At 46.4% G+C, this 17,901-nt stretch overlaps 1 protein-coding gene across 3 annotated transcripts in view; it reads right to left on the minus strand.

The window, feature by feature from the left end:
• LOC113570376 (cyclin-dependent kinase-like 5) overlaps positions 1-17,901 on the minus strand; it is a 53,311-nt gene that overhangs the window by 17,157 nt on the left and 18,253 nt on the right. For all 3 annotated transcript variants that reach the window (XM_035521756.1, XM_035521755.1, XM_035521754.1), the window contains exons 4-8: positions 7,531-7,576; positions 6,711-6,847; positions 5,441-5,561; positions 4,392-4,451; positions 1,209-1,299 (exon numbers count right to left, since the gene is read on the minus strand). In XM_035521756.1, coding sequence (XP_035377649.1) covers positions 1,209-1,299; positions 4,392-4,451; positions 5,441-5,561; positions 6,711-6,847; positions 7,531-7,576 — 455 coding nt within the window. The remainder of the gene's footprint in view (positions 1-1,208; positions 1,300-4,391; positions 4,452-5,440; positions 5,562-6,710; positions 6,848-7,530; positions 7,577-17,901) is intronic.

Genomic DNA, 17,901 nt, shown 5'->3' on the forward strand with positions numbered 1-17,901 from the left:
TAGCTGGATCTTGAACAGTGAATTGGGTGGTCACCACATTTGTCAAAAAAGCAGACACACTTTCACTCCAGGAAACACTATGTTAGAGCTATCAGTGAATCATGATTGTTAAGCTGAAATAATTGACCTTGCAGGCAATGCACTGAAAAGGAGAAAACGAGAGAGCCACAGTGCTGATGTCCCCGTTAACATTAGCAGTTGCATTCACTCAGTAGGCAAGACCACACTAAAGGGAAACTGCACCTCATCCAAACAGAGCCTGCAGCGTTGTGGGCTAACCCAGGGGCACCTCATCCAATCAGAGCCTGTAGCGTTGTGGGCTAACCCAGGGGCACCTCATCCAATCAGAGCCTGCAGCGTTGTGGGCTAACCCAGGGGCACCTCATCCAATCAGAGCCTGCAGCGTTGTGGGCTAACCCAGGGGCACCTCATCCAATCAGAGCCTGGAGTGTGGTGGGCTAACCCAGGGGCACCTTATTCAATCAGAGCATGCAGTATGGTCAGCTAACCCAGGGGCAGGTGTACCAAAGCTATTGAACATGCAGAGCTGCCCACCGAAGCCAAATCAGCTCGCCCAGGTTTCAATGTGTCCCTGTTAAATCTGTGACCCCAACCACAGCACGAACCACAGTGTCCTACTCTGACCATTTCACGGCTGTAGGACTGATGAAGAAAACTCTCAAATATAGGTCCTGCTTTACTATTCGCCACATATCGGCGAATCCAAAGGTTTCTAGGCAATTGAGTAATTACAATCAGTCTTAGGAGGGGGATGCTCTGTGGGTACCACTGTAAGCTGTTGCCACGGTTTTCACTGCCTGAGGTGCAGGGACTCAACCAACCCCATTGGTCATGCATCCAAATGACACAGGAGTTCTGGGTGATATATGCCATTCATTCAGATCATGCACAATGTTTACTATAAACAGCTGTACCACTACTGCGATGGTTGATAATGGCAACAAACCAAGGTCATGAGTTGTAGGATTTGTGAGATTTCTTTCACCTCTTTCCACCTTTCTAGAGGAAATAGTCCCTCCATAACTACAGGCTGTCTGATTGGCTAGACGCGTGAGCCAGGTGAAGTCTCTTCTTGGAACGGTACTGATCTCCACACAACACCAGTCATACGCTGCATGGTTCATGGTGCAGTTTCACACAGCGCTGGCCCTGATGGTCTGTCACGCACGCGTGCACGGGAAACTGACCCCAGCAGGAGCTCTGGAGAGCGATACCACCGGGTGGCCACATATTCAGTGTAATTTGCATCATTTCCTTCAGAGAGGTCGCGTGCAAAACCTGTAGCAACAGACACAAGAGTGAAAGAACCATGATAGAGTGAGAGAGAGCGAGAGAGAGAGAGAGAGAGAGAATATAGACAAAGGGGGAAAGAGGGAGCATGAATAAATAGCAGTCATCGGCACTCGGATGTCTTTTTTTTTCCAATGTGGCAAGAGAAGCTTTCCAACAAACAGCAAGGCCACGTCACAAGGCTACACTGACTAGCCACTAAAGAACCGCACGTTTGTTTGTTTTTCAGTGGAAGTATTGTACCGTCTATACGAAAAACAGTCTGTTAGCACGTGTGTATGTGTGTGTTTGCATGTGTGTGTTCGTGTGTGCTTGGGTTTGATTTCCAAATGGCAACGTTGCACCACGTCTGCGGTGGTACTGCGCCAGGTCGCGTGTGTGCAGTCTGCTCCCGGCACTCTGTCGCGGAAGCAAAATGGCAGGAGCCTAAGTGGAGCACGGCTGGCATTCTGCCTTTAATATGGAGTGTGAGACAGAGGGACTGGCTGCTGTTCTCCCAGCCCCTCACACACACACACACACACACACACCCACTCATGCGTCCAGGTACATAAACACACACACACACACACACACACACACACACACACACACACACACACACACACACACACACACACACTCATGCGTCCAGGTACATAAACACACACACACACACACAAACACCCACTCTTGCATCCAGGTACATTAACACACACACACACACACACACACACACACAAACACTCACTCATGCTTCCAGGTACATAAACACACACACACACACACACACAAACACCCACTCTTGCATCCAGGTACATTAACACACACACACACACACACACACAAATACCCACTCATGCTTCCAGGTACATTAACACACACACACACACACACACAAACACTCACTCTTGCGTCCAGGTACATAAACACACACACACGTACACACATGTGTAGGGAGTGTCAGGTAATGTCTAAGACGGGCGTAAAATTAGCCCTCGGGTTGAAGGATAAAAATAATGATTCTCAAGAACCCCTGGGAAAAATATAATCTGGATGGAACATTGCATCCTCCCCAGTCTGACTGGCACAGGTTCCAGAGTCCTGTGCCGCTGATTGAAACAGTCCTCTTGGAAGAGCTGGCTAAGGAAACTGGAGTGTTACAGTTTCAGCAGACAGCCAGTCACTCGCACGCTCACCCTGGTCTCTTACGGGTCTTCCAAAGGACAGAGCAACCCAGCAGCACCAATCCGGCAAACGCTGAGCAAAATCTAGTGTCATCTAGTGCCGGCGGAGAGGAGGTCGCCCCCTGCAGGCGCGGGGGGGTGGGGGGTGGGGTGGATGATACCGCGACATTGCAGGCGTGAGGCTGGGAAGCTGGGACACAGCTCGACTGCCGGTGTGGATTTATTCCAGCTGGGCTCATAGGTGCCCACATACGTTACTGTTTCTGGGTACACAGAGGAGCTCAAGGGCAAGCCGGAGTTGACGTGGCTGCATCTATGACTGAGCAGGTGTATTGTTGCGGTCATATGGCTGTCCTTGTGTGCGCGCCTTTTTGTGTCGTGCTCTGTGACTCTGTGATTCTGGGCTCGAGTCCCTTACGGCGCAGCGTGGGAAACGTCTTAGTACCTCCACTGCATATCATTCTGAAACTCCTGAAGTTCTATGAAATACAAATACTCATTAGTGCAAGAGGACCAGTGTGCACTGGTGAAATGAACTATGACATAAGCGGCTGGCGAAATGGACATCAAATATTTTCAGACTGTAGGGAGGCATTAGGAAGGTCAGTCAGAGCGACTGATTGGCACACACAACATCTCCCTCCCACGGCCTCCTCCAGGGTACACTCAGAAATGGCCAAGAGTTGGACAGCAATGGTTTTTCTAAGTGATAAAAGTGAATTTGTATACTTTTCACATTTATATGCATATTTATAAGCCTACTGTAACAGTGCCCCTCCCCCTACATCCTACTGTCACAGTGCTCCTCCCCTTACAGCACATGATCGTAGTGCCCCTCCCCCTTTCAACCCACGGTCACAGTGTCCCTCCCCCTTTCAACCCACGGTCACAGTGCCCCTCCCCCTACGGCCCACGGTCACAGTGCCCCTCCCCTTACAGCCCACGGTCACAGTGCCCCTCCCCCTACAGCCCACGGTCACAGTGCCCCTCCCCTTACAGCCCACGGTCACAGTGCCCCTCCCCCTACAGCCCACGGTCACAGTGCCCCTCCCCTTACAGCCCATGGTCACAGTGCCCCTCCCCCTACGGCCCACGGTCACAGTGCCCCTCCCCCTACATCCTTCGGTCACAGTGCCCCTCCCCCTTTCAGCTCACGGTCACAGTGCCCCTCCCCCTACATCCTACGGTCACAGTGCCCCTCCCCTTACAGCCCATGGTCACAGTGCCCTCCCCCTACAGCCCACGGTCACAGTGCCCCTCCCCCTACAGCCCAAGGTCACAGTGCCCCTCCCCCTACAGCCCACGGTCACAGTGCCCCTCCCCCTACAGTCCACGGTCACAGTGCCCCTCCCCCTACAGCCCAAGGTCACAGTGCCCCTCCCCCTACAGCCCACGGTCACAGTGCCCCTCCCCCTACAGTCCACGGTCACAGTGCCCCTCCCCCTACAGCCCAAGGTCACAGTGCCCCTCCCCCTACAGCCCACGGTCACAGTGCCCCTCCTCCTACAGTCACAGTGCCCCTGCCCCTACAGCCCACGGTCACAGTGCCCCTCCCCCTACAGCCCAAGGTCACAGTGCCCCTCCCCCTACAGCCCACGGTCACAGTGCCCCTCCTCCTACAGTCACAGTGCCCCTCCCCCTACAGCCCACGGTCACAGTGCCCCTCCCCCTACAGCCCAAGGTCACAGTGCCCCTCCCCCTACAGCCCAAGGTCACAGTGCCCCTCCCCCTACAGCCCACGGTCACAGTGCCCCTCCCCCTACAGCCCACGGTCACAGTGCCCCTCCGCCCTGCGGTCACACCTTCTCCACATTTGCCGCTCCCCTGTGTGTGCCCTGCCTGCCTCCTCACTCTGCCGGGAGTGAGAGCTCGGTTATGTCTGCACTACGGCAGCAAGAGGTGAGAGGAACTTACCGAAATCGCACAGCTTGAGCACATCTTCAGAGCTGATGAGGAGGTTCTCTGGCTTGATGTCTATGGGTGAGAGTGGGAGGTGGAAAAGGAAGAGGGAAAATAAGCAAGAAAAAAAAGCCCAGTTATAAAATTAATGAATAACTCCAGGACCATTTGATATTTATCCTGGATGCATGATTTTATGTATTCCTGTTACTGCATAAATGCTAAAGAAATAATTATTTAAAATCTGATTAAACTGGTTCCCGTTTCCCAAAATCATTGTTGCGTTCAGATTGTTTTAAAAGAAAATGAGCATTCAGTGCTATAATCGGGTATGGGGACTTCTGTATCATTTTTCCTTGAACTTCAGGGATTTACTGCAAGATTAAGTCATAAATCAGGACTGGGTAATTTAAAACTTCATTCCAAGGTTTTCCTGCATCCTACAGTATTTAAAAAGTACTTTTAAAAATTAATAATTTTTTGTAAATGAACAGCTTTCAAAGGAGGTTCCAGTAAAAAACAAACAAACAAACAAAAAACCCTTTTTTTGGTTACATATACCACATATAAAAAGCAGTATGTGCACTGTATCCTTGCTGCCGGTGTCCTTTGAGAGCAGAGTGTTAGGACTGACATTGGCAGAACCGGCATATGTTGAGCCAGCTGCTCACAAGTGGGACAGCAGCTCTGGTGTGGACCTCCTGCCTGCTGACCTATGTACGGCGCATCTCTCTCTCCGCTCCACGGCCAGGCCATCTTGCCTGTTTCAGGCTCTGTCACTAAACCGTGACGTCTGTTATAGTGGCAAGCGTGCATGCATTCCTGGCCCTCCGGTGGGGGTTGGGGGAAGCAGGCACAGCCTGGTTCAGCTCGCACTAATGATCGCCTGTTCAATAATGTGTGTGTGTGTGTGTGTGTGTGTGTGTGTGTGTGGTGGTGGTGGTGGTGGGGGGGTGATAAATGATTCTCCTATAAAAACAGTGCTTATTAAAAATAAATCTGCCATGTGCATATGAACTCTAGTGGACCCTCTGGATGGCTAACAGGGAATGGCTGCTGCTTACCTCTGTGCACGATGTCATTCTTGTGGCACCAGTGGATGGCCTTGATCAGCTGGTAGATGTAGTTGCGCACTTTGTCAGGCGGGACACCGTTGGGAAGCTCCTCCAGCAACTCCAGCATGTTCTACACCAGCGGCAACCCAAGGAGGGTGGAGAAGGCACGCAGACAACCGTTAATAATTTGACCGAATCGCTGTAGCGCTTTTAACAACAGACAGTGCCCCAAAGCAGCATTTTCGAAATGTAGACCCCTAATGAGCACACTGAAGGAGACCGCGGCAAGATAATAAGGCAGGTAATGACAGCACAGTGCACTATGATTCAGTGCATTAGAAACTTGCCTGTGGTGAACCCAGTCAAATACAACGAATAACAACAACAACAAAAAGTCCAAGGTGAGTGGAAATGTGGCAACTTCACCATTTCTGTTTACCTGCTCAGTTCCTGTTCTCTGTTCATTCTTTAATCCTGAAGTTAATCTGCATTAACTTCTTAATCCTGAACAATTTACTCTGCGTTAATTTTTTAACCATGAACAATTCTCTCTGTGTTCACTCTTTAATCCCACTTTATCAAATTAATCCGGGGTGCATAAAGCCCGAAGTAGCCATAACTTTGTCTTAAACTTGTCCTGAGACAAGTTAGTCTCGGGTACGGGTGCATGTTTAGTGCATATATTTTCAGCACCAGAAGCTGTTAAGTGTTTTGCTATCAAGAAGATAAGTGTCAGTTTAAAACAAGATAGAAACAACTTCCAGATAATGAAAGGAGGTTTTTCCTCTCAACAACTAAGAAATCGTGTTTCGGTTTGCATGGACTTAGAACAGGAAAAGGTATTTAATGCTTTTGGGTTTTTGTGTTAACTGTAAAGTGCCACAAAGTAGCTTACCATGTGTTTCATATTCGATACTTCTCACTCTGCTGTACTGGTGTTTTATTTCAGACGCATCGTTGCCTGGGCGGGTTCCCTCATTAACTCCCAGTCTTGTTTCGCACGGAAGATTTAGCTGAATATTAACTACAGCATTCCATACATAAAATTCCTGAAATTTCCTGTTTGTGCTTTAACTAAAGCATGCCAAAGAGTAGATCCCTATGCGTGTTAACCCAAGCTTTTCACGGAGCTCACGCCACTGTGCACCTTCGGCGCGTACGTACTACATAGCCTCAGCCTTCATGTGCAGCTTCTATCAGCATCCGGCTTTGTTTCAGTATGTGCTGTTTGAGTCATTGATAGTAGACCGGAGGCCTTAGAGGGACTTGGTGCTGATACCTTCTCCACATACTCAAACACCAGGTAGAGTTTCCCGCGGCGACGGAAGGCGTCCTTCAGCTCCACAATGTTCTCCTGCTTGAGCGTGCGGAGCATTTTCAGCTCCCGCAGGGTCGTCTCCTTCACCTCCTCATTCTCTGGGGGGGGGGGGGGGGGGGGGGGGGGTTGGTAGAGGAGCACGTGAAGGACAACACTCTCCTCCCAAATGCCACAGAGCACGCATTACAAGATCCGGTGAACTATGGGAGCAATGGGACTTTGGGAATGTATACTACAAGGTGTCTGAATGGCGAAAAATCTAACCAGTGCCGGGAGAAGCAGGTCAGATTACAGTCCGTTTTCCAAATGGCAGTATGTCTTGGCTGTAGGATTTTCTCATTGCGCACCGATGAAACATTACAAATATTACAAACACTAATATTACCGTGGCATATTAGGCATGCGGTGGTGCGCAATAAAGCGAAGGTTTACGCAGTACACTGCACGGAGAAGATGACTTTACTGCTAACTCGTAAGTCATGTGACCAGACGCGGTGACAATGTGGGACACTGCAGCGGACACAGCAGCGCTGCAGGAGTCATGCTGGTTAATGCTACGCCATCACGGGCTCGTCTGAGTTTTGCATGAAGGATAAACTCCTTCAGCCCTGTGCAATGTAAGCAAGCGCAAAAAAGGTGCAAGAGGAGCAGACAAGAGGCCTTGCAGGAGAGCGATTTTTAAAAAATCGTTTCCAATTTCGCCGCCACGGCTTTGGGCCGCCCAGGGTTTGGCTTTATTCTCCGTTGGGGGTGTTGGAGCGGGCGGGGCGGGGGTTCTTACCTTCACTGTCCTTGAACTTCTTAATGGCCACGATTTCATTAGTGTCCTGTAATAAAAAGAGGGAATTGTTGATTAGGGCCACAGCGCCGTTCTGAGGGCCGTTAGTCGCGCAGATGCGATCCACAGCAGCCGAGGGCTGGCAGGGAAAACCAGTGCTGATGCCGCACACACACACACACACACACACACATACACACACGCACGCACGCACACACACACACGCACACACACACACACACATACACACACACGCACGCACGCACGCACACACACACACGCACACACACACACACACATGCACGCACGCACACACACACACACACACACGCACACACACACACGCGCACACACACACACACACACACACACACACATACACGCACGCACGCATGCACACACACACACACACGCACACACACGCACGCACATGCACGCACGCACGCACACACACACACACATGCACGAGTTATTAGGATAAGTATATATTTCTATAAAGCAAACAAGACTTAGTAGCAGCGGGGTTTTGCTGCATCAGGACACAAGCTCTAGGGACAACGCCTCATATGTTGGCTATGCTGCACCCTGCAAGAGTTTTGAAGCAGCAAGCCATTTGACTGGCAGAAGAAATACTGTGTGAAACCATAAAATAAGACCCAGCTCAGCATTCTAGGCTGTTAAAGGTAAGATGTGACTTCAGAAGTAGGCCTGTAAAGTACATGAATTAGAGCCGCAAAGGTAATGGGAAATGAATTGAAATGTGGAGTATATTTCCAACAGGCTGCAGCGAGGATGTAATGATCAGACAGCAGCATGTGACTTCTGTCCAGTGGAGGGGGGGTTGGCCGATCACAGGAACAGCCTTGTCCTCTGTGCTGTTCTCTCACCCACCCCCCACCCACTGTCCTATTTTACTCAGCCTTTCCTGTCTCCCTCCACACACCTCTGATCTACTTTTGGTCTCTTGGGAAAGAAAGACAGGGGGTGAAGAGGCAAAAGTAGATCTGAAGCAGGACATTACTCACTGATTTATAATCAGGCGCTTCCCGTCGGCCTTTTTAAAGTGCTGCTTTTCAAGCTAACTGTGCCTGTCAGTCGACTCAAATGGTTCCTGAGAAAGGAGGGGCAACCAAATTGCAAGACTATGTAGGAAAAACAGACAGGAGAAAAAAGCCTTATTGTGTGTGTGTGTGTGTGTGTGAGAGAGAGAGAGAGAGAGAGAGAGAGAGAGAGAGAGAGAGAGAGAGAGAGAGAGAGAGAGAGGGATTGAGTGTGAAATAATAGTATTGTACATACTGTACATTGTTAGTTTAAAAACTATTTACTCAGATTACCAGTTTAATTTCCCCGTCTTAGACACGTAACTACTTTCTATTACAGACTATGGTTTATGTCTTACATGGCACTAAAATAAGCTTTTAAAGCCTGTTTTTGTATAATCTGGTAGGGTACAGACTAAAACTGCCTTCCCTAATACTCAGCTCACGCATACTCAGTGTGTGTATCCATGCTTTCACACTTCAGAGTGTGCAGGAGGGGCAGGCATGTATTTAGCTCTTTGTGGATACCAAATGTGTTGTTGATGTCGGTAAATCATAAAAGATTTGACATTGTAGGGATATCGGGCTTGTCTCACGCAAGGAAAAATAGCTTTTTATATGCATTTTTTTAAGGCAAAAGGACCTCAGAAACACAGTAATACAGGTTTGCGTTTTTGTGGCTGTGATTCATCACCAGAGATGCTGAGCCCCCAGGCTGTGCTCTAATTTGGGACCCGAGGCTGATTCTCTTGGCAAACACAAGCAGGCATGCTGCCGCTGAGGCTGCACACAGGGGCGCAGCTAGCCAGTCGTGTTTACGTACGCAGCTGCCTGGTTTGGTGCCACTCCGGTGGGCATTTGTTCCACACTGTAAAGACTCATCCACCATTCGTACCCTTACTACACCATAAAGACTTGCACATCAATCTGGCCTCAACAGAACACGATCTGTTTGTTATTCGCCTCTTAGTGCCTTCATTAATTCAGCGCTGCCAATGCGTCCCCGCACAGAAGCATCGCGCACAATCACGGTTTGACCGGGCCCAAATCATCCAAGCCGCTTAGAATGGAGATGCAAATGTGTGCCGACAGGTTTGATGATTTATTTATTTATTTATTTTTCTGCATGGGCATACAAACCGCTACATAGGAAGCATCAACACGTGAGAAATTTTATAAAACCAAATATTCCGGTGCGGTTGGCGCAGTATTCCAGATGTGGGTCTGTGGGGAGTAACTCGAGGTTCCAGGCTGTAACTCCATCATTCATGAAGGACCTCTCCTACAGCTCAGTCATGAGTGCTGCCTTTCCTGGGCCTTATTAGAGTCTCTGAAGAGGTCAGAGGGCCAACACGTGTCCTGTGCAATCTGATGTCAAGCCCTTTTCGCATTGCTGAAATCAAGCACCTCTCCTGAGTTGTTTGGCATTTGTCAGATGCTTTGTATGAGATCTGACAGTTATCAAAGCGATGGGCTATTTATGTCCACGCCATGTGACCACGTCACATCTCCCCTCTTCATAAGAAACCACTGTATAGCATGAGTGATGACTCCCTGGTGATCCCTTCAGGGTGAATGAATGATGGATTGATTGACCTGTCAAACCCCATACCTGCTTTGATTGCTCATGTCTGGGAAAAAGCTTAGTGCTTGGTGAAATGCCATAGTTTATTACAGACGCTTGAAAAACTTTCTATGATTTATAATAGTTCTGAAATCATATTCTTCTATGAACTCGCACAGGAACATGCATTAGCATATTGACACTCGTCTATATAAACCGTTCTAGGTTAGACGTTCACATAATTTAACAAGCTTTAAACATGCTGTAACATGATTTAAAGTTGCCATAGAATGCGCAACTGCACCTTGACACATAGCTGAATAAGGAGTTTGGTACCGAGTACCGCAAACTCCTGTCTCCTCCTTTAAATGCACATACCGCATAAGCAAAAAAAAAGGGGCAGTAAAAACGGGCCAGTTTCAGAATTTCAGAGTCTGGACTCATTAATATTTACACACACAAAATTTGCGTGCACCAGACCATGTTCTGACCTATGCAATATTAACATGGACCTGCACAGCCAAAACTTCAAGTTGTGCAGGTAGGCCTGCAGTTTATAAGAACAAAGCAACGGCAGACTATGCACAGCGACGTACCGTTCCAGGATGTAAAGGGGATTTCGCCACTTTTCATAACGAATCCAAGTAATAGAAATGTCATTGGGCATGTTTTATTTTCAGATTTAACAGTTCAAACGTAATTGGCCTCACAGCCTTAACTTACAAGTAATCATCCATGTTGTCTTTTATTGGTATAGGTAACGTTATCTATTAGCAAGCTCTATCTAAATAGCTTAGCTATCTATTATAACGACCTAGCTCACTTAAGCCTGCACGGAGGTTCATTTCATTTTCCAGCTTGTGTCTCATTCAAAGAAATAGCCGGTGTTGTCATATAAATCTACAATAGATGCATCTTCGTCAATTACTAATTAATATTATATCATCAAACAAGACATAACTCAGAACTAGTTCAGCTTCTTAGAGATACCCATGCTATAGCTGATTCGCTCCTTCTAGATAATTTAACCGCTGGCTTTTCCATCACTGAAGTTGAAACGGCGGGCACTTGCAACGACATCTAGTCAATCTGTTAAATCGGTTTTGTTTGCCTGTATATACATCGGGGAGTAATAAACTGCATTATGTAGCCTGAGATAGTGACATTGACCTGAGGTTTCTGTACTGCTTGTACTTTGATTAGCAAAACAACTCCACACTGAAGTCCTGAAATTTGACAGTAGCACATCTTGATACATTTATAAACTGTTTAGCTTGCTGTTTGGAGTCCTTGATCAACATTGCACGAAGGAGCTAGCATCCTGGAATAAATGTTGACTGAGATGCAAAATAATTACAGTGTTCTTGCTACAGTGCCGAAAACAAAGTTATGATTATGCAAACATTGTGCCCAAGCTGAAGTGTGAGTATTACAGTTACGTGTGGCAGATTGTTCCTGGAAACGCTGGATGACAAAACCTAGCACTCAGAAGCGGTCGTGTCCAATCTCTATGCATCTGGCGGTTCCTCCGCATGCTTTTCTCCTCCGTTACCTTGCGTTGCCTCTTAACACTACAGCCATTGATGTTGACATGCGCGTCTCGCTGTAAATCATCCAATCAGAGCAGAGCTTATTAAATTATTCATGAGCCCAGGAAAAAAGAGGGGTGTGTGTGTGTGTGTGTGTGTGTGTGTGTGTGTGTGTGTGTGTGTGTGTGTGTGTGTGTGTGTGTTTGTGTGTGTGTGAGGGGGAACAGCTTGTTTCATTTTCGGCCAAACCGCAGGGCTGTAAATGGGTTTGTAAAACCACATCTGGGCATTTTCACTCCGACCAAAGACACATACCCTTTATGTAGACATCAGAGTATAGTAATACTGAATAAATGCATTCTACTGCACCTTTATGGCAGTACATGAACCACTATTAAGTTTAGGGTAAACCTGTGTTTTTGCAAAAATAAATAAATAAATAAATAAATAAATACTGATACAAAAGATAAGAATAACAGAATAGAATAATATAGAATAATATAAAATAGCAATAATATTTTAGATTTTTTTTTTTTAAACAGAAGCAGTCTATTGAGATATTTGTTTTATATGACCCAAGGGGACGACGTCACATATGACCAAAAGCCCTATTTAATTATCATTATATTTGTAGAGTTTAATCCCAATATGTACAGTTTCCGCACACTGTAAATCCAGGACATATGGATAAAGATACCCTGCTGCACACAGGAGTGATTTAGGCAGGGTCATCTATCCGTAGTTCAACACTCCGAGGTCTAAACGGGAGCTCAACAGAGTGATGACCAGAGTGGTACCCGGCGTGGTACCCAGGGGTCGGTGCACTGGCAGATATTACAGTGCTGCCTCTGCTTTTGAGTGTGCATGTTCACAGACAAATGTGTCCTCAGTTTTAGCCACACACAGAAGGAGATGGTCTTCTCAACGCTGGCAATGGGAGGGAGTGATAAAAACTGCAGCTCCAAAATATCACCGAAGGATCGCCCCCCTCTCTCTTTTCCTCTTTTGCTCTCTTTCATTTTCCTGCTCTTGCTCTTCTGTCTTCATGTCTGTCAGTAACTGTCTCTGAAGCAGGTATGTCTCCCCCTTTCTTCCAGCATCGTCCAGCCTATGCAGCAGCAAGGCCATCACTGCCCAGAGCGGATTACTGGGGGCTGAGCCCTCGGTCACACCGGGACAGGATTCCAGTCCGGAAAATATGGCCCACCTGCGCCCGTTCGGACCGGGGTGGTGCTTCAAAAGGAGCAGCACTGGCGTGTTGGCACCGCCGCTGAAGGCACCCTGGACCCGTGTGCTGCTTCCGGATGGTTTTCCGTGCCACCCCTTGTTTTTGGACACAGAGTGCAGCGGCGTTCCTCGGATCCTTACTGCGCAAGAGCCGCCGCCCGCAGTCTGCACGCTGGCAATATGACGACAGAGCTTCCGTACTTCCTCTTTTCTCGTTTACCCATGACTTTCTTTCTTTTTACGATGTTATGTGCCAAGTGGGCCATCATGAGATGCATATGACTACAGACAGAATAAAGTATTATTGCTTTGTATTTCTCAACGTCAAAAGACGTCTGTGGAGGGAAAGCTTCCTAAGACCTCCACCTTTAGCAAGATGCCGCTGAAATTGCCACTGACAATAAAACCAACTGGATCAAAGTACTCTGGGTGATCTAACAAAGGGCAAACCGATTTGAGATCTATAAGATCTTGTTCCAGATAACTGGTCTGGATAACACCAGACTACCCTTGGTGTAAAATAAAATTGTACTTTGCAAAAAAAAGACATATTCCAGCTCTAAAAGATTCACTTGTTGGCCCACTCAGATGGAAATTCCCTGTGGGGAATGGGTGTTGAGTCCATAGGGTATTCAAAGAATTAGAACAGAATATGAATGTTCATCACATTTATATTGATGAGGCTATGATGTTCTAGTCAAGTGAAGTGCACTAAGATGACAAAACAATAGTGGTAATGCCAAATGGGGAACACCAAGCTGGATAAATACTTTTTTCAAGCCCAACTGACACAAATATGCAGAAATCTGAACTGTGAAATAATTGTTTTACTTCTACACTTACGGATAGGGTGAAACATTAACTTCCTAGGTCCATCCTAGGCAATGGACAGAATGAGCTCAAGCTCTCCAGGACTGTGTTTACTAACATATTAGAGAACTTCGAGAGGTGTCCTGTAAGCGTGTTGTCTGTCGAGCTGTTGTGATTTGGGAACCTCTTCTTGTGGAGGCGCTCGATGAGTCCTCTGTTTTCTGACTGCAGCTTTGAGCTATTCCCTCAGCGAGCCTCTTCTTCCACAAGGGACACGCCTCGACCCCCTGTGTGAGGGGCACGCCCTGGGCCAAATCTGAGAAGGGTAACGGGTTTGCCAGATTCTACCGGCGAGTGTTCACTCTGTATTCCAAAAATAACACAGGTTTAGCAGGGCATGGTATTAATCACCCCCGCAACCTCTATCCCCTCCCCCCATCTCTCTCTCTCTGCCCTGGTGGTTTTATCAGACCTGTGGCTTGACTCCTTGTCATACGAATGGTGCAGTGCACATAAACTCACTTAGTTGCTCAGTTACACTCAGTCTTCCTGTCTTTTTCTTGCGCGCATGCACATACAAGCACACACACAACTCTTTACACCATGAAACGTCCCACTCAAGATGACCTATTTTACTCCATGCCATGCAAAAGCCACTTACTCAATGTCTCTCTCTCTCTCTCTCTCTCTCTCTCTCTCTCTCTATCCTGTCCCACTTACTCTCTGTCTTTCTCTCTGTCTTTCTCTCTCTCTATCCTGTCCCACTTTTTATCATTAGGGAAGGAAGAAACTCCCTGCTCCTACAGAAATAGGGCAAGAGGCTATTTCAAACAACCCTGGGTGGCGAAGCACACAGGCAGACATTCTGAGTACCAATCAGGCAAAACTACTTCTTTTACAGGGCGTTTTCAGACATGACTGTTGTATCCGATTTGAGGGGCAACCTCTGTGAGGCGTTCAGGTATCAAGCTTTTGGAGTAGGCCGATCTGAGATCAGTTTCACTTGTCATCTCTAGGGACAGGTTGTGGATCTTGCTCTGAAACCTCTGATAGAACATGGGCCCTGCACTCCCACTGCACTCTCTGCTGTGCAAGGTTTCTCTTTGTTCTGCATGGCCAAATAATTTTTTTTAACAATTCAATAAATATTTCATGCTTATACAAAAACAAGTACCTATTGATGCTGTAATCTATATTCAATCCATTTAAATCATTATTGCACTTACAGAATTAATAATAAACTTGAACATATAATTGTCTTATTTGCATTATGCTAACCAAACTTTGTTCATATTAAACTCATTAGCATTATGCTAACCAAACCTCATTCACATAAAACTCATTTGCATTATGCTAATAGGACCTAATTTGTATTAAACTCACTTGCTATGCAACCTCACTATTTTTTTACTGAGTATTAGCAGCATTAGCAATTTTGGTAATGTATTTCTTTAATGACTTATGTAGAAAAAAAAACATTTAGAGCAGAACAGCACTCTCCCATTTAGGCAGTTCAATTTCTTTAAACCAAACAGGATGTTACTTCAGGAACACTGATTGTACTGTTTGATTAAATCAATATACCAACTAATTGACTAATCTGCCTTGCTATCCATTTTAGCAGTTAATGATGTAAACTGCAGCTACACTTACAAATATTTTTCATTCTAGAAACCTCACTGTGGAACAGACTGCAGTGACACGCCAATAAGACAGAACTACACGGTCGAGGGAAGGACAGTGCATGATGAAGATGGAGAGGCTGTGCTCCTAATGTCGAGCCGGGTTGGGAATGCGCCGAGGACATTCCTGGGAGTGCCCGGCGATGTTACTGTGCTCCAAGATGCCCTGCGGTGTTTAGTTCAGCGTCTGAACTGACGCTTCCACCTCTACCATTCAGGTGCTCCTGAAAGACCTTGACTGCAGTAACAGAAGTGGTGCGGCTTTAGAGTACGCGTTTGACTCATTACAGAAGAAGCGCAGGAAGCAACTCTCAGCGCAGACCGGGACCAAGGCACACGCGCGGGACGCACTGTGCCGTTAACATGTACTCGTGTGCGCCATCCACGTCGACATTAAAGCGCGTGTAGATTTCGGCGGCACTCTTGAGTCTGTTTTGCCATGCTTTTAATCAAAAGGAAAGCGTTTCCGAACAAACGGAGCTGGCTTTGCTCGCCATGGGCAAACCTCACGGCAGAGAGGAGAGAGGGGAGTGAGACCATCAGGGGATCAAGCCCAGTAAAAGCTCGTTCACCTAACGCTTTGGCAGCTTCATTGTTTTATGCTTACAAAATAACTACAGATTCAAAAGGCACGATGTCCGCCTAAAACATTGTTAGAAGTACGTAGACTTTGTGATCAGGGTCTAAAATAAATTTTAAATATGTAGAAAAGGGCCGAATAATATTAAAGGTTATCTTATGCTTGATCTATATTTAGGTTAACAAATTTTCGCATTGTTTGTTTGGCATTAGGTTCCAGCCAAATTAATGTTTGGCATTGTTTCTGTATTAAACCTATGGTGTGTGGGTAGGTTGGTGGATGTGTTTTTGTGTGATCTACGAGGCCTCTAATACCGCTAGCACTTGGCCTAAAATCACACTTCTGATTACACTCAAACATAGTGATATGATCATATATATCGTGTGACAACAGTAAAACGTCAACCATTTCAAATTCATCGTTTATTTCTTTGCGTCGCAGGCTTTACAGCAATACTTTCATCGTTTGGATTAAGGTTTGCGTTAAGGCAACGGAAACATTGACGTTACGCTGAATGACAGACTGACAAATCACAAACACTTTAGGGGAAGAAGAGAAAACGACAGACCAACCAGACAACACAAATAAACGATGCAACGGATAACACTAATCAGATAACAAATGATGATATACCGAATACTAGCCACTGGAACAACAGTCTGCAGCGGAGCGAGAGCACGTGGAGGTGCAGGAACGGTGCTTACGGAGCCGTGACGCGGATCACGGGAACCGGAGGGTAACGATAAGCCGAGGTGGAGCGCTGGGCTCGCGGGACTAATTGTTAACACGCGCTTCGGTTTTACATTTCGCTAGTTGAGTACCTCCCTCACAAAAGTTAATTCAAATATAATAATCAACTTCACCTCGGCGAGCAATTTAAATCCCACCGCCGCATAAGTACCTCAACATACGACTTTGCCATTGTACCACGATATAATGTAATAAGAAATAGGCCCTTCCGTTTTAAATAAACTATTTATTGAATTTACAGAAAGTGTGCTCGTGATATATACTGTTATTCTCAATATGAAACAACCTGTATTGGGATTTGATATTTTAGTCCTATCGCACAGCCCTACTCAGACATGAAGACATACAGGGTACAATGCATTCAACATGTGTGAAATACACACATATGAAAACTGAGCAACATTCGGTCAGGGTGAGGTGTGAGACGCACTATCTTCCAGAAAGCCCGACACTAGGCCCTGCACTCTGATGCTGAACCCAGATCAGCTCCGTGTTCCTCTCAGAGTGCTGGTAAGAGACATTGCCCATTAACAACTGGCCTGAAAGTACTATTTGGTTGCTTTCAGGTGCGCCTAATGGAATTTGGGTAATGGGGGCTGGCTTCAGATGACCATTAACACCCAATAATAATAACTCTAAAAGCAGGCAACCAAACAAGAGGGCTAGAGCAAAATAAAAAACATTTCATTATCGATCTTTCCAGCTACGCCTGAGGCCAGAGGAATCTAAATTAGGAAATACATCAATGGCTGTGTGATATGTGCTATAAACCATTCTAGTTACCTGCCTGCTTCTGGTTTGGCCTACCACTTTTATGCATGTATAGTCTTATGCTGAGCTGAAATAGTAGTTGCCGTGTCTCTAATTAGGTTAGATTCATGACAATGTCTGTTGAAAGACAAGATGACAAAGATGTTCTCACAAAAGTTGCCAATCACTTCACACACCAATTTTGAAGGGTAGGCCAACCTATTTACTATTCTGTTTTTTTTTTGTTTGTTTGTTTGTTTTTTGGGTTTTTTGCATAAACAGCTAGGCTTGAGCCTATGGGAATATAAATTACAGATGCAGACAAGACTGACCAGTTTGTTACATAAAAATAATTTGAAATTGTTTTAATTATTCATGTGCACACAAACACGCAACTTCTACAGTGCATGCGAAATGGGCTCCTCTTCGATACACTGCATGA

This window comes from Electrophorus electricus, chromosome 22 (assembly GCF_013358815.1).
Source record: "Electrophorus electricus isolate fEleEle1 chromosome 22, fEleEle1.pri, whole genome shotgun sequence".
Taxonomy (NCBI): Eukaryota; Metazoa; Chordata; class Actinopteri; order Gymnotiformes; family Gymnotidae; genus Electrophorus; species Electrophorus electricus.